The following is a 15,770-nucleotide window of genomic DNA, read 5'->3' on the forward strand; positions in this document are numbered from 1 at the left end:
ATGGATTCACTTGTTGCTGAACTAAAAGCCTGCTCGGTGCGGGTGTGCGTAGCCGTGTGGTTTCACAGCCCATTGAGGTCTTCAGGTCAAGCCAGACCTGAGCGAGTTTCTCCTCGCCAGGCTCCAGTTAGCGCGAGGGGCAGCTCCCGCCGGCGTGCCCGACCCCGGGCCGGCGGCGACGGCGCAGGTGGGCGCCCCGGGAGGAGGCGACGCGGCGGCCGGAGCTCCCGCTTCCCGCGGCCCCGCGTCGGGCAGCGCCTCGGCGGGCAGAAAAGCCGCTCGTCTCCCGGCAGCGAGGAAGAAAAGGCGGCGGCAGCGACCCGGCAGCGCTCGGGCCCCTCGCCGGCAGCCGCAACCGCCTCTGTCCCCCGCTGCAGAGGAGCACGGCGGGCCGGGCCGGGCCGGGCCGGGCCGGGACGGGCGAAACGTGGCGGCGGTGGCGGCGGCACCAGCCGGGCTGAGGCAGCGGGCCGGGAGCTCGCTCGGTGCCAGCGCCGGCCGGGGACGCGGAGCAGGACGAGCTCACGCAGCGGACGGCGGGGCGGCGGGGTGGGGCGGTGGTGCGGGACCGGCGGTGGTGCGGGACCGGCGGTGGTGCGGGACGGCGGTGGTGCGGGACGGCGGTGCAGGGCGGCGGTGGTGCGGGACTGACGGTGGTGCGGGACTGGCAGTGCAGGGCAGCAGTGCGGGGTGGTGGTGCAGGGGTGGTGGTGCGGGAACGGCAGTGCAGGGCGGCGGTGCGGGGGCGGCAGTGCGGGACCAGCGGTGCAGGGCGGTGGTGTGGGGCGGTGGTGCGGGGCGGCGGTGTGGGACCGGCGGTGCAGGACAACGGTGCAGGGCAACGGTGCGGGGCGGCGGTGTGGGGGCGGCAGTGCGGGGCAACAGTGCGGGACTGACAGTGCAGGGCGGCGGTGCGGGGCGGCGGTGCGGGGGTGACAGTGTGGGGTGGCGGTGCGGGGGTGACAGTGTGGGGCAACAGTGGGGGACCGGCGGTGCAGGGTGACAGTGCAGGGCGGCGGTGCGGGGCGGCGGTGTGGGGCGGCGGTGCAGGGCGGCGGTGCAGGGCGGCGGTGCGGGACCGGCGGTGCGGGACCGGCAGTGTGTGTGCACGCGGGGCGTCGCGGTGCTGCACGAGGGCCGGCGGCATCAGCTGCCCTCCCCGCCCCTCGGCCCCCTCCCCTCTCCTCGGCCCCCTCCCCACTCAGCCCCCCCCTCCCCGCTCCTCGGCCCCCCCCCGCTCAGCCCCCTCCCCACCCCTCAGCCCCCTCCCCCCCGCTCAGCCCCCTCCCCACCCCTCGGCCCCCTGCCCCCCGCTCAGCCCCCTCCCCACCCCTCGACCCCCTCCCCACCCCTCAGCCCCCTCCCCCCCGCTCAGCCCCCTCCCCACCCCTCGGCCCCCTCCCGCTCCTCGCCCGCCGCTCCTCTCCCTCGGTCACCGTTCCCACTCCTTGCGTGCCATCTTGAGGCCACCGACCACAACCCTCGGTGCCGTGGGAGCCCGTTCTCCCGCGGGGACCCGCTGGTGCTTCGTCCCAGGCGACAGGACGCGCTGCATCTCCGCGACCTCGTTTCTCGCCTGTGGGACAAGAATACCAAAAAGATTAAAAAAAAAAAAAAAAAAAAAAAACAAATCCCCATTTTTGGCCCCAGCAGAAGTTGTGGGCTTGATACAGCAGTCACTAGACATCTTTTTCTGCCTGGTGGGATACAGAGGAGCAGCAGCTTTGCCCATAGCGGCTTCGCCTGCCCTCAGCCCCCGGGAGCGCCGGGGGCAGCCAGCGCTGACGCCTGAGACCGCGCCAACCCAAGGACGGCGCCTGGCGTGCCAAGGCGCGCGCGGTCTTAATGGGACCTCACCTTTGCATGTGTGTGCGTGTACGCGCGCGTCTTCTCCTGCCGACGTCTCTGCCTTTCCCTTGCCCCGGACGACCACACGGCGAGCGCGGGCGCGGGAGGGCAGAGCGGGCTCCCGCGGGCGCCCGTGCAGCAGCCGGACCCTCGTCCCGGCCCGGCCGCGTCCCCCGCGCAGCCCCCCCCCCGGCTGCACCCCTCCCTTGGCGTTTTAGCCACAACAAATTACTAATCAGCAGCCACCGCGGTAATTAACTACAAACCGCAGCGCTGATCAGGCGGCACGCGCTCGGGCTTAACCGGCTTCTCGGGCCGGCACAATCCAGATAGTCCGACATCGGCCCCAGGCAAACTAGGGTGAGAGCTGAGAACGGCTGCACTCGCTGAAGAACAGGGATGCGATTCGCGCCAGTTAGTGTGGTTTTATGGAAAGTAGGTCTTGTCAAAAAATTTGGTTTGGTTCTTTTAATTTAAAAGTTTAACTGAGTAGCTGCAGTATATTTAGGCTTCTACTAGGCATTTGATTTAATAGTACGTGACGTTTTGATTAAAAAATTAGTTCTATGTAATATCAATAGAGCACACATTAAAAGGATTAAGAATTGGCTGACTGACAGGTCTCAAAAACTGGTTGTCAGTGGGGACTCATCACCGAATGATGATATTCAACACTTTCATCCATGAGCTGGAAGTAAATATAAAATCACCGCTGATAGGATTTGGGCTGACAAGGACGAGCGGCGAGGCACAGAGCGGCGGCGAGCGATGCCCGGTGCCGCCGGGATGCTCGGGGCGAGGAGGGCGCCCGGCCGGGGCCGGGAGCCGCGGGCCGACACGAAGGGGCAGGGGAGGCACCTCGGCAGGCTCAGCACCCGCAGGGCGGGAAGGGGGAGCGCGCGGGGCCGGGTGCTCTGCATCGCCGGCCGCGCTCCGCCGGCTGGCGCGGGGACCGTCCGCCCGGGGGCAGGAGCCGGCCCAGGCAGGGCCGCCGTGCACAGTGGGAGCACTGGCTCGTTTCCGGCTGATTTCCGCCGGCAGCAGGGCTCTGCCCCGGGCGCGAGGGCAGGGCAACGCAGGACGCAGGCGCGCGGGTGCTCCCGGTGCAGCGCGCGGGGTCGGACCTCGGCCGAGCCCCGGCTCGCCCGCGCCCCGCCGACCGGCAGCGCCCGCGGGCTGCAGCGGCGGGACGGGTCCAGGCTTGGGCGCCGGGGCCGCCGGCCCTCGGCCAGGCAGCCTGGGTCCGGAGCGGTTTGGAAGACGGCCCCAGCGGCGAAGGCTCCGCTGGCGGCCGCGGGGCGCGTTCCCAGCGCCGGGCGCCTGCGGCAGCCCCGTACTCTACTGGATCGGTTAGAGATTATCGGCTAAATAAAACAAGGAGTGAGTGATGCCACTATGCCCTGCCGGATGGAAATTGTGTGAGCAAAGTGGTTTTCTCGGGGAGATTTATTTCCTCTGCCGGCAGCCAGCCCAGCGGAAAGAACGAGCCTTTCGCGCCGAGGCCACGAGGGAACGTCTCTGCTCCGCGGCCAGGGAGGCGCCGGGTCAGCGGCCTTCAGCCAGTTTTGCTCCCTGAATTCGGGGGGGGATTTTCCAAGGCCCGGCGCCCCGGCTGCAAGGGAATTTGCTGTGAAAGCACCGGCGAAACCCGGGGGGCGGCGGGCAGGGTCCTGCCGCGGGCGCCGCCGGAGCCGGGCGCCAGGGAAGGGTGCGGGAAGGCGCCGGCGGCGAGGGGCGCGGGCGCTGCCCCCCGGCCGGACCCGCTCCCCAGCGAGCCGGGGAGGGGGCCGGCGGCACTCAAAGCCGCCCTCCACGAGAGCCCGTGGTTGAGGGCAGAGAGCCCCCGAGCGCCGCTCTATCCCAGCCCGCAGGGAGCCGCCGAGACGCCCAAACGTGGCTTTTTAAGGTTATCAATTTTCTGCTGCACAGAGCGCTCGCCCCACAGATGTCACTGCAAAAACGGGATCTGAAACCGCGCTCTCTCGCCTCTTCTGCTGCGAGCTTCGATTTCAGATACCATCACCCAGTAATAACTGGGCACCGATATCTGCCTCTGCACAAGTCCCATTCATTGGAAAGCAAGCCGTTATATCGCCAGTAATTGTAAATATTGCAAAGTGCTCGAGTCAGCAGTCCTGCTGAATTTTGCTTTCGACATCTGCAACCCTATAAATCTCTGTCTCCTTCAGGCGAACTGTGCTCTCCCCTCAGGCTCCAATTTACATCCCTCAGCACCGTCACCCGAGCAGAACCGGGCCCGGGCCGGGCCACCCTGCGGGCGCCCGCTGCCAGCCCCAGCAGGGAGCCCCCACGGCAGCCGGAGCCTCCCGCCCCGAGCCCGGCTCCGGCGGGACCCTGAGCACGGCACAAACGGTGCCGTTTTGGGGAGCGCTTCGCAACGGGGGGCCGAGGACAGCGCTGTGCCCCGCGCCGGGCTGGACCAGCTCCGCGACGGCAGCATGGCAACAGCGAGCCCGGCGGCCAAGGGCCAGTCCTGCGGCACCGCCAGTCCCAGCACGGCAGGGATGGGGCTCCGGAAAGCCACGAGGGACCCGCCGGCCTCTTTGGAGCCGCGGCCCTGCAACGTGCCGGGCGGCCACCGGCTCAAGGTGCTTTGTGTCTAAACCCTTATATTTAACAGACCTTCGCTAGGCTTTTTTTTTTTTTTCAATTGTTTTCAAAACAGATTTCATGTGGTCCCAAAATGAGACCATGATTGTAAATTAAAGTGTAATTAGCCTTTACGCTTTTATATTCATTAACTCTTCTCTGTTAATGATGCAGAGGCTGGAGCACAAACCCAGCATTATGAAACCACATCCAGGAAATAAAATAGTGATTTAGATAATGGCCAGAATGTATTGCTACTTACACATAATTAAACAAATGCTCAATTTACACTTGGAAACATGAATGAATGTTGATTAACCCCAGCCCAAGGATGCTGCTCGCGCTTTGGTTAAGCGGCGGCGCCGCTCTCGGGCTGGCAGGGAAGGCGGGCAGGCCACCGGCCCCAGCGCCCGCACCTGCCCGGCGCAGGTGCTGCGGCAGCGCCGAGCCGAGCCGAGCCGCTCCGTCCCGCTCCGGGCGCTGGCGCTCGGCGGCCGCAGCAGCCCGGGCTGGCCGAGCGAGCGGCGCTGGGGGGTCAGCTCCGCCGCCGGCCGAGGCCAAGGGCCCGGGCTCCCGGCAGGTTTCCCGTGCGTGCCGCGAGGCGCCGGACGGCGGCACGGCCGCTCCGCCGCCGCCACCTGCCCGCTGCCCCGGCGAGGCTTTGTCTCCTCGCCACGCGAACCCCCTCCGCCTCCTGCCCTCAAAGGCATCAGTTTCTATGGAGACCCTGCTTCGTTAGCGCAGGAGGAGCCTAACGACGTCCACTTGTGCAGGATAACGTTATTTTCTGCTACCGAGGGAGGCGCGAGGAGCCAGGTGCTGGGGCCCCTGCGCGCCCCCCGGCCCGAGGCGCTCCGCCGCGCTGGAAGCGAGGGGTCCCAGGCGTCCCGGTGCGGCCCCGGCCCCCCGAGGCGCCCGCCCCACGCCGCAGGCGGCCGCGGCCAGGCTGCAGATGCAGCCCGGCCAACAGACCCCGAAGGGCCGGCGGGTCCGGGGCCGGCCCGAGGGCCAAGCGGGGCCCCTGCGGCTTTTCCCGATTAAGGCGGAAGGGGGCTGGCGGCCGGGAGCAAGGCGGCTGGCTCTCGCCCGCGGCTCGCAGGGCGCCCCGGCGTTGGCCGCTCGCGGGCCCCCCCTCGAGCAGAGGGGCTGGCGGCGGGGCCGCCGCGCTCCCCGCGCGCTCTGCTGGGCTCGCCGCAGCCCCGAGGAGCCGTCGCTGGGCTCGCAGCCTGCCTGCTCCCCGCGGGGCCTCCGAGCGCGGGCGCAGGCTGCCGTACCCCCCGTGCCCGGGACCGACGAGGCGCACGGCGGGCGTTTCAGGCGCGCCAGGCCGATCCTGCCCGCGGCTCTGCCCTTGCAGCCCCGGGCGGGACGAGCGCCGCAGGAGGGGCGGCAGCGCCCACGGCCCCCGCCGCCCCCAGCCCCATCCGTCTCTGCCCGGCAGCCCGCTGAATCCCTGCTCGGCCCTAGTAAGGGAGGGGGCGGACGCGATAGACGGGCCGTTACGGCGTGGCGAGACCCCTGCTCCCGGGGACTCCCCCGCGCATGGATCGTTGGCTCAACAGGCCATAATGGCTCCCGCTATCGGGGTCAATACGGGTGCCTTTGACACATGATAGACAATAATTGCTCCTGCTTAGAGAATTTTAGTTCGTGGATCGTTGACCTGATGGGCTGTAACAGCTCCAAAGGAGGCTGCAAACGCACTGTACACCCCTGCGCTTAAAAGCCCTCAGGAAAGAGCGGCTATGTAAAATCACAGCACTCGCGCACAAACCCATCCAGGCCTGTGCTGCAGCTCGCCCTGCGAGAGAACAATCACCAGGCACGCTTTCTGCTTCTGTCCTACGTGAGAGCGAAGCCATTCGAGGTCCTAGAGCAAAACCTTGCTGACCTGCAGCCCCAGCGAGCGAGTTTCCCATAAAGCACCCCAGAAGCATCGCGGCCCACGGCTGCGGCAGGAGAGGCCGCGAGAGCAGGGCTCGCGGGCCCACGCGGGGCTGAGCGTGCTCGGGACGGGAACCTGCTCCGCGGCACCAGCGCAGCACGAGCGCCGGGGCAGGGGCCACGCCGCGCCGCTTCCCACCTCCTGCCCCAACCTGCTGAAGGCCGACGTCCTGGATGCGGCACGGGGGCCAAGCTGCCCTGCTCGGGGCTGGCAGCTGCAGTCGGCTGCCCAGCACGGGCGCTGCTGCTGCAGCTGCGCAAGCCGTAGGGAACGCGCCGTTAACGACAGAGACCGTTACTGCGCCAGCGGGTACCGCTCCACAGGGTCGCAGCAAGAAACAGCGATCTCCAAACCGCCTCTCCCCTCCGTCAGCTCCAAAGCCACGATTAATATTAGAAATGGGTCAAGCTCTGCACAGTGCAAACTTCTCAGGTTTAGCAAAAGAAGGAAAGCAGGAGGACGGGAGGAGGGAGCCTCGCAGGCTCAGCCTGCGGCACGCAGCAGCACCGTGACGGGCTGCCGGCCGGGCGGCTGCCTGCAGCCCTCTGTGCCCGGCTTGCACCAGCCTGCCTGGAGAGGAAGGGGGCCCACAGCTTCACCAAGGCCAAGACCCCGAGAGGAATCTGCAAAGCAAAAACGCAACAGAAGCTGCTTTCTGACAACCTGAGAGAAGAAAACAGGACAAAAAGGCTCTGAGGCAGGGTGAGACTGCAGATGGAGGACTGGGGCAGGCGCTCCCAGCCCTCCACGGACGCAGCAGCCCCTGGCCCACCTGCATGAGCACGCAGGGCTCACGGCCCACCCGGGTGGTGCACGCAGGCCAGCACGCTGACAGGGGGCACGGGGGGGCCCGGCCCATCCCCAGGCTTCCCGCTTCGGGGCCTGCTCCGGAATAAGCTGCTCCCAAGGTGGAGGGTCAGTTGGAGGGCAGGTTCCCCCTGCCCACACCATAGGAGATGAGCAGGGCACATTTTACTGCAGCTGTTTCTTAGGCCCTATAACCAAAGAGGGACCTTCCAGCAAAAGGGGCAAGTTTCCCTTACTAAACCAGCAGCATTAAGTGCCCCTAAAAATACACACACGTGTGCAAAGACACAGGCACACGTGCGTTCCTAGCAGGCCGCAGTTAGTGCCCAGTTTGTGGTGCCGCGCAGGGGGAAGGGGCCTGGGGAGCAGCAGGAGCTGCCACACAAGCTCGCTCTTGCGCCCTTGCATTTTGGCTCCCGCAGCACAGAACAAACCTAATCAAGCCACTCCAGGCCTCTTCGTCTTTAACGCAATATGTCTAACTCTCACTGAAACGAGCTCCTGAGTCTGAAAGTCAGGTTAACCGATTGTGCTCAGGTCCCAGGCGCCTCTCTAGGGACCACGGGCAACAGGAGGAGAGGCCAGGAAGAGCCGTGCTGAGGGCTGCAGGAGCCCCGTGGGGAAGGGCCGGCGGTGCCCAAACCGACCCCAGCAGCCACGAGCTCCGCAGGACCTGCGCACGCCGGGACAGCCTCACCCCCAAGGTCTGGAGCGCCCTTCTCCAGCAGCAACTTCCAGGTATATGATTTAATGAAAGGCACAATAAGAAGTGAAACAATTAGAATTTCTGCCTCATTATCATGGTAATCTTATCAGTCGGATAATGAGGTATTAATGGAGATTTAATGTGCCTCTCATAACAGAATCCCTTGGAGAAAACACATAAGGAAATTGCTGTAAATCCACTTAATGATGGAAAGGTCCCCAAACACCATATTCCAGAGGATGAAAAATGCTGGATGCAAATGAGAGAGAATCAAGGTCAATAACGCTGCAGGGACCGAGCTGACGGCAGGCCTGGATGCAGACAAGGCGAGCGGCGCGCTGCTCCGCCGGCCGGCGCCCCGGGGTGCCCCCGGGCCCGGCGCAGGGCCGCCGCTCGGCCGCCAGGGGGCGGGCGCGGGCAGGCGGCGCGGGCAGGCGGCGCGGCGCCCCGGGGCCCCCGGCTACGCTGGCTCTGCGCCCGCTCCTCCGGCCGCTGCGCCTTGGTTTGGGCCGGGACAGGCGGCCACGACTCTGCTGCCTGCTTTCAGCGGCCTGAAAGCTTTGGAGGAGCAACTCCCCCTCCGTGCTCTGAACGGAGCGGGGAGAGTCCTTTCCTGAAGCGTGCTGGTGTTGAGGCAGTCTTGAACTTCTCTGAAGCATCCAAGTCACATCTCCACTAGCTGGAGAACATTTTCCTTAACACAAAAGTGGATGGCTTTCTTTCGAAACACTGCTTTGAATAGAAGAAACTTCTCATTTAAAAAATAAGTTCTAGTTAGAGCTTCATACGTGGCTTGTTCTGAACAGTAGGGGGAGAAGGCACAGACTGAATTTAGCAAAGTTTTGCAGCTAGACAAGTTTACAGGGAACTAACTACACCAGCACTTACTTCCTCAATAGTCATCCTTCCAGTTCCAAGTGTTACAGCACACACTTGGACAGCTTCAGAATCCAATTATCCCCAAGGTAAAAATTTAGTCACTCAGACTGGACTAGGTTGCAATTTTTCCAAACTAAAAAAAAAAAAAAAATTTTAAAAGCACTAGAAAAGTCCAATTTTCAGCTACTGCCTAGTAGCTAATGTGACCGTACCTTTAGAAGTAAGATGACTGCAACACAGTGCTTCTGAATTTGGCTACTCCAGGCAAGTCCCCTGCCTGCTGATCAGCACAGTATCAGTAGCACATTGCAAAGGAATACTACACATGGGCCTGTCAGCCACCCTCGGGCAACCCACTTCCCAGGGCACCCCCAGGCTTGGCTCATCAGCCGAGCATTTATGACAGCAGCAAGTTATTTCTTCCGCAAGCTAGTATAATAGCCTAGCTGCGGGATTAAAACAAACAAGCAAAAAAACCCCCTGAAAAGTCCTGTTTTAAGCAGCCACTCTGAAAAACAGCAGTGCATCTTCTGTGAACTGGGTCTTGATGGGTTTTGCGTGTTTTCGTTTTTTTGGTCCCCCCTCCCCCCCTATTGTCTACTCGCTGTGAGCTGTAGGTGCATGTGTGAAAGAAGGTCTGCAGATATAACATGGCAACAATGCTAAATGGGAACCCGCACAAAGTTAGGAAGAGATGTTTATATTACAGGAAAACTTGCAATACTATTTCCAGCACAACTGCTGATCACATTGTAACAATGCAGAAACATGAAACCCAGTCGGTTAAACTGCTCTCCTTTTAATCAGTCTTTACAGAATAATACATTAATAATCACGTTAGAGACAAGATGGGTTTCCTGTATACAAGATTGTGCAAGCTCTTTAATTTAGATTTATAAAGGCTTTACCAGTTTCAAAGAGGAGAGGCAGTACAAAGCTTTTAAATAGAGGTAAAGCACAATTAAAAGGTACAGAACACACACTACTAACTCAGCAGAGATTAATTCTCAAGTAGCACAGGCTCAACCAAGTTATCAGCTGTTATCCAAACAAGAGTTATTTTCCCGCTCCTTGCCCACTGCTTTCTGCTGTTCCCGATCTCCTATCATGCTGGCAGCCTATGGCTGCACAGTGTATACCGCAGCACAGCCATGTCTGTCTACACCAGATTTCAGACAAACACCTTTCACTTGCTTGAAACTTTGCTAAACAAGGCCTGCCTTCTGCTGCTGCTCCTTTTTTGGCCTACCAAACTTCCTCTACATGCTGTTCAGCATTAACACGGCAGTGAGTTCTCAAACTTCTGCAAGAATTTGGCCTAACAGAACATTAACATTTCCAAGTGATATGAACCAACACTGTGCTCACCAGAAACTCACCTACAGGAAACAGAATCATGTTTGTGGCTTTTTTTCCTGAAATTATGGCAGTTACATTCAGCATTTGGTAGTATAAGTTCTTCAAAATAAAAATCTTTAATTCAAATAATTAACGGGCCATACATGTTCCAGTTCTCCTTAAAGAGGACTAAAAAAAAAGTCTTTAACGAGAAATCTCATTTAGGGTTAAGAAGGGAGAAGGAGAGAGAGGGGAAAAAAAGGAAACTCCTAGGGAGGAAAGAATCAATGCTTTTCTTTCACTTTTCTACCCAAAAGAAGAAAATACCACCTCTGTAAAATTAACGGGGCCAGTGTGACGCCACAGCTTAATCTGGCAGTTTCTCCAGACTCACACTAACCACCAGCACTGAAGTCAGTGGCTGAGCCTCAAGTCTATCAACCTATTACCACTAAGCTCCCTTCTCTCCCCACACCCCTGCCCAAAAATGTTCAATTCATCCATCAGTGGTTGAAATAATTTTAACAGAAAGCACCAAGTTTATAGCAACAGGTGTACATGGTCAGCTGACACCTTTTGGCAACAGTTCTGTTACTGTTTGGTCCTTTATGCACTGTCTTTTCACATTTACTATATATAGCACAACAAAACCTAATGACATCACTTCCTATACATGTAATTTACCATTTTAAAGCAAAACGTTATGGGACACCAGGGAGAAAAATAAGGATGACATTACAGTAAGGTATCTAATTCTTTGGAAAGCCTAACTACATCAATGCTATATAAAAGACTTTTAGAGTAGGCTAAAAAATAAGACGCAAAGGACCATCTTGCTGTTAAGATTCTCAGCTAATCGGGGGCTCACAGAGACTTTAAAAATAATTTCTAAAAATTACTCCAATTGTTAAATATTTTTCTACGCATAAAAACAGAGCGATACAAATGGCGAAATAAATGGGTCTTGCCCTTCCCATAACGGGGAGCAAATCTGAAAGACGTGATGATGCTGATGAAATCCTTTGTGCCAAGTTGGCAAACAAAAGTAACGTACAGGGTAATCGTCAACTTGCGTCTTCATGCCACGTTTTAAACTTTGAAGAGTTAGAACAAGATTGATTTAAGGTTAAATATTCTCCTCAACTAAAACCCAAACTGCAGGACTAAAGGAACTTTAGTACATTGATCTTAACATTCATTTTCAAATAATAATTAAATACTATAGGACACTTCAATATAAATAAATTTATATTGCTTTTAGATATGATCGGACATATCTTCAAGGGCATATTTGTGCTTTGCTGCTGAGTGTTATTGGCCAGGGCTGTGCTTGCAATATTAAGTTACGCGTTCAGCACCAAAAACCCATCAAGGCTAAATAACTAGAATATTGCAATGCTACTCAGACTGAGTTACCACAGTAAGAGGCAGATCAGAGGAATTCCCTTTCTGCCGAGTATTGCTCTTCTGCACAATCAAGTCTCTATTAGAGGAGAACGACTATAAATGAAAGAAAAGTTACCATCCCACCCTCTTACCTGTGATTACCTCGGCAAAAAGGCTATACTGAATACATTAGAGTCCTAGACAATAAGTTCCTTTAACTATGCCTAGACAAGTAGCACAAGCAAACTTCAAGCACTTGATACTTCACATAAGTTGTTCTAATTTCAGTTAGCCAAGTGATTTTCCTAAGCATCAGTCACTTACGGGTTTTAATTATCAAATGCACATACAAAAAACCCCTTAATCGTATTTTGAAAAGAACGCGAGAAAAAGACCCTGTTCTGCTTAAAGATTTTGCTTCCTTTACCACTCACAGGCACCAAGTCTAACACACTCCTCTGTCAGAAGTGCAATAAACACTCTGGGAAGAGCAAGGAATAATACTGACATGAAAAAGTTAAATGCTCGCTGTCTTTTTTCACAGTAGCTCTAGCCAAAAAAGGACAGTAACTGCTTATATACAGGTGACAACCACTGGCCATCACTCAGACTATTTCATTCACGAAAAAAATCCATGGTCTTGCGCATAAAAACTTCTTTAAATTCAGAACTGTCAGTTTAAGGGAAAGGTGAAGTGAGAAATCTATAAAACACCCTGAACTGATGTCATGATATGTTTCGTAAAGAACAGTGTTATATTTTAAAATATTTTATATGAACAATAAAACTTGCACTGCTGCATAGCAGACATCACGAAGAACATTTAGTAAAAACATTCACTGAAACCCCTGGCATATGTATTTAATGTCACTAATCAAAATATATATTACAGTCCAAGGTTCTGTTAAGGATCTCTGGTTGGGGTTTGTACAGTATACACAATATTTCAGAAAAAATATTACAGTAAGGTATTTTATATTAGACTTATCTACTGTAACTTACAGTCCCTCTCCTCTACAAATCCAAACCTTTATAACACCCTAATGCCCTAGCCAAAAAAGTGTTTAGCTATCTAATGAGCCCTATTATAAATTCCAGTTCCAGAAATTTCAGTTATCTTAATTACACTTTAATAAATAGTTCAGTTTGCCCTTTTTAATCATAGCCTTTTGAGGAAGTCCTTTGTTTACCAAAGGATAGCATGTCACAATCTGTTAGAGGTCAGAGAGGCTTCTGCTTGTTTATTCAAAGGATAATGAGCCCAAAGATAATTGCAATGCATTAAATATAGTTATATAATATTTACACTGTCCTCTCAGACTTTAAATTTAAGTGTAATACAATTGATAACTAATGTCAGCTACTACAAACTTTCAGTGTGGCTGGTGTTTTATTAATAAAAGGTGTATTAAGCTAGAAAGTGTACTAAGTGATTGCCCTGATTTTTCTTTTTTCAGTTTTCAATTAGAAGTGAAGTGAATTATTCATGCAAGTAAAGAAATCAAGAAGAGGGGTGGTGGGGAAAGCGTGAAGACTTTTTTCTACATGTTTTGAGATTCCAAAATACCTGAAATTTGTGGTCCCTTTTGCAGCGCCAGGATCTATAGGGAAAAATATGCAACCAAAAGAGAAGAGGAAAAAACTGTTAAATTAATTTGATTAGTAAAGACAGGTTTTAAAATGTCTCAGTTCTGTACAATATTATACAAGGAGAGTCTTGTCTTCAGCTTTTGCAGCTGTTGTACATTCTTATAGATGCTTCTGCTAACAGTCTGCCCGCATGTGCCGTTTTCAGTTACTTGCGATCATCAATAGTTTTAATGAATTCAACTGCTGCCGTGAACTGCATCCACCAGTATGATTCTTCTCCAGATAAACAGTTAGCATAGAAACTACTAATGTACTGAACAGTGGACAGCAAGCAAGGTGGATTTGCCTAAGGGTTAAAGAAGGAAAAAAGGTACAATTGATTTGTAAACCTAAACATAAAACATCACAAGTTACAGCACAGAAATCAAACTCTATTTGTGCAATAACCCTCACAAAAACGTAATACACAATTATATAACGTACGAGAAGGGCAGTGATTGTTTACCTAGACCACTCCCAATTCACATACCCTCAGAAGACACGAGACTTTACAAAAGAAGCATTTTTCCAAACAAGGAAAAATGACTAGAAGGCCAAGCGTAAAAAAGGTAGCACTGATAGAACCTATAAAACAGTCATCAAGGATTTCAGCGTGTAGAAAACCCTCTTTTAACATCTTAGAAATGAGACACAATTCTCCAGACCCTTACATTTCAAAAAAGTTCAGCAACAGTGCAAGTCAGTCCTAGTGCGGGTCTTGGTCCTGAAGGAGGACAATATTAAACCGGCACAGACGAGAGATGCTGGTGGACATATCTCAAAAAACCGCACTTCAACAGCCTCCTTAGTTCCAACTGTAAAGTTTGCTTGGATTCCAAAAGATTAACCATGCTCATATTTTTTGAGGTTTCTATTAAAGTAGATCTAATTCAGCAAGTTTAAAGTCCAGCATGCTCTCAGGGATCTCAAATGCATGATTTTTCTGCCTAAAATTGGCTTATTACAAGAATTAAGGGAAATATTTTATTGCTGGAGTTTGTGATCTTTGCAAGAGAACTCACCTTTATGAGAACAAAGACCAGAACAGGAACAAAGTCGTCTGCCCCAGGTACTGAATCTTCATTTGCCAGACTAAGCAGGTTCATGATGGTTGAACACATTCTTAGAATACACTGTACTTTGTCTCGGGGGGTTTTGTAAGCGCTTATTGTGCGGATTTCAGACTGTGCAGATGGCCATGGTGCCTCCCGGAGATACACCTAGGAAAAAGAAACGTGCTGCCAGTTATAGTTTGTGCAAGCTACTACTGTGCACTACAGAGAATCTGAAGTACCAGAGACTTACAGGCAGGAGGCAAGGCTCTGGAGAAATGGGAAGCTCTAGTACAAACGGTTACATTACGCAATGAAGGTGGTTTCCGGCTGCGATATAATGAAAAGACAACACCAAGTGTGCAGCTAACATAGTTAGCCTGTACTTTCCCGCCCCCCAACCCTGACTTCTCCAGTATAGTTTCAAAGGAAGATAGGGCCATACGGCTCAGTTTTCTGTATAAGCAGCTTTAGGAAAGCTCACCATTTTGAGTTGTACAGTTTAAGTACTGCACTGAGAACTCTGAAGGCTGCAGACATCCAGTGTCTGGCAGACTTAAGGCTACTGACCCACTTTTAGTTATCCCTTTAACAATGAGAAAAGTGAAAACAGGGCAAACTCAGAGGCGTCAAGGTTGCCTAAATACTGGCTAGTTCTGAAAGTTAACTTAGTGACTGTAAATCACAGCCATGACACATGCGTTCCATTACAAGCATAAAGGGTTTGAATCTTGTCTTTAAAGAAATTATCAGAAGGTTACCGCATCTTAGTGCGGTTTACTGTTACTTCCTTGATCTTACTATGAGGACACAGGCAATACAAAGCAGACAGAATAAAATGGATTTGGATGGATCAGTGGAGGATACCAAAGTATCAGTATAGTGCATATCGGTATTTCAGCTGTCACGAAGAGAAAAGCAATGCATTTAAGTGTAAAGAAAACAAAACAAACTAGAACCCCTCACACCACAATAAAGCCCCCCCCCAACGTACGTATAAAAGTGAAGGGAAGGAGAAGTTGTTACCTCAGGTATCTGAAGTGCTTTGTGGTTTGCTGTCACTACTTTAGATAATCTCTGTATGTGTTCATGAAGGACCCTGAAAACAAACACAAGAAATGAGCGAGGAGAAAAAAGCAGCCAGCCACCCCAACAGCCCAAACGGTTTTGTTAAGTGTAACAGCAATCCCATGGGATTTTCCACCAGTTTTCAGTTTGGTATATTATAAGAGATCTTCACGAACGCATATAAGTCACGATGGTCTTACAGCCAACGGACACTAGGTCAGTAAAGAGACGCAGAGGTTTTTGCCATATGATCAAATAAAACTACACGTCCAGTAGAGCATTCAAACAGCAAGTGTTCTTTAAAAAAACATGGGATATACTGTATCAAAAATAGAAAATGAAATGAATGAGTCATGAGGCAGATTGGATGCAACTTTCAGCTCTGCAAAACTCACTAAATTCAGAATTTTGTTTCAGCAATTTGTTGCAAACAAAAACTTTTACACATCATGCCAGAGTACTTTCCTGTTCTTTTACAAAAGGAAAGACGACATGAGTTTGC

At 53.9% G+C, this 15,770-nt stretch overlaps 2 protein-coding genes across 19 annotated transcripts in view; one reads left to right on the forward strand and one right to left on the reverse strand.

The window, feature by feature from the left end:
- The window catches only part of HSPA5 (heat shock protein family A (Hsp70) member 5), a 339,565-nt gene that overhangs the window by 288,562 nt on the left and 35,233 nt on the right, over positions 1-15,770 (forward strand). The window lies entirely within an intron of this gene.
- The window catches only part of GAPVD1 (GTPase activating protein and VPS9 domains 1), a 36,696-nt gene continuing 30,500 nt past the window's right edge, over positions 9,575-15,770 (reverse strand). For all 18 annotated transcript variants that reach the window (XM_068915399.1, XM_068915391.1, XM_009677627.2 and 15 more), the window contains 3 exons: positions 15,227-15,299; positions 14,171-14,368; positions 9,575-13,455 (listed from right to left, as the gene is read on the reverse strand). In XM_068915399.1, the coding sequence (XP_068771500.1) occupies positions 13,315-13,455; positions 14,171-14,368; positions 15,227-15,299 (412 nt within the window). In that variant the 3' untranslated portion in view covers positions 9,575-13,314. The remainder of the gene's footprint in view (positions 13,456-14,170; positions 14,369-15,226; positions 15,300-15,770) is intronic.

The sequence above is a fragment of the Struthio camelus genome, chromosome 20 (genome assembly GCF_040807025.1).
Source record: "Struthio camelus isolate bStrCam1 chromosome 20, bStrCam1.hap1, whole genome shotgun sequence".
Taxonomy (NCBI): domain Eukaryota; kingdom Metazoa; phylum Chordata; class Aves; order Struthioniformes; family Struthionidae; genus Struthio; species Struthio camelus.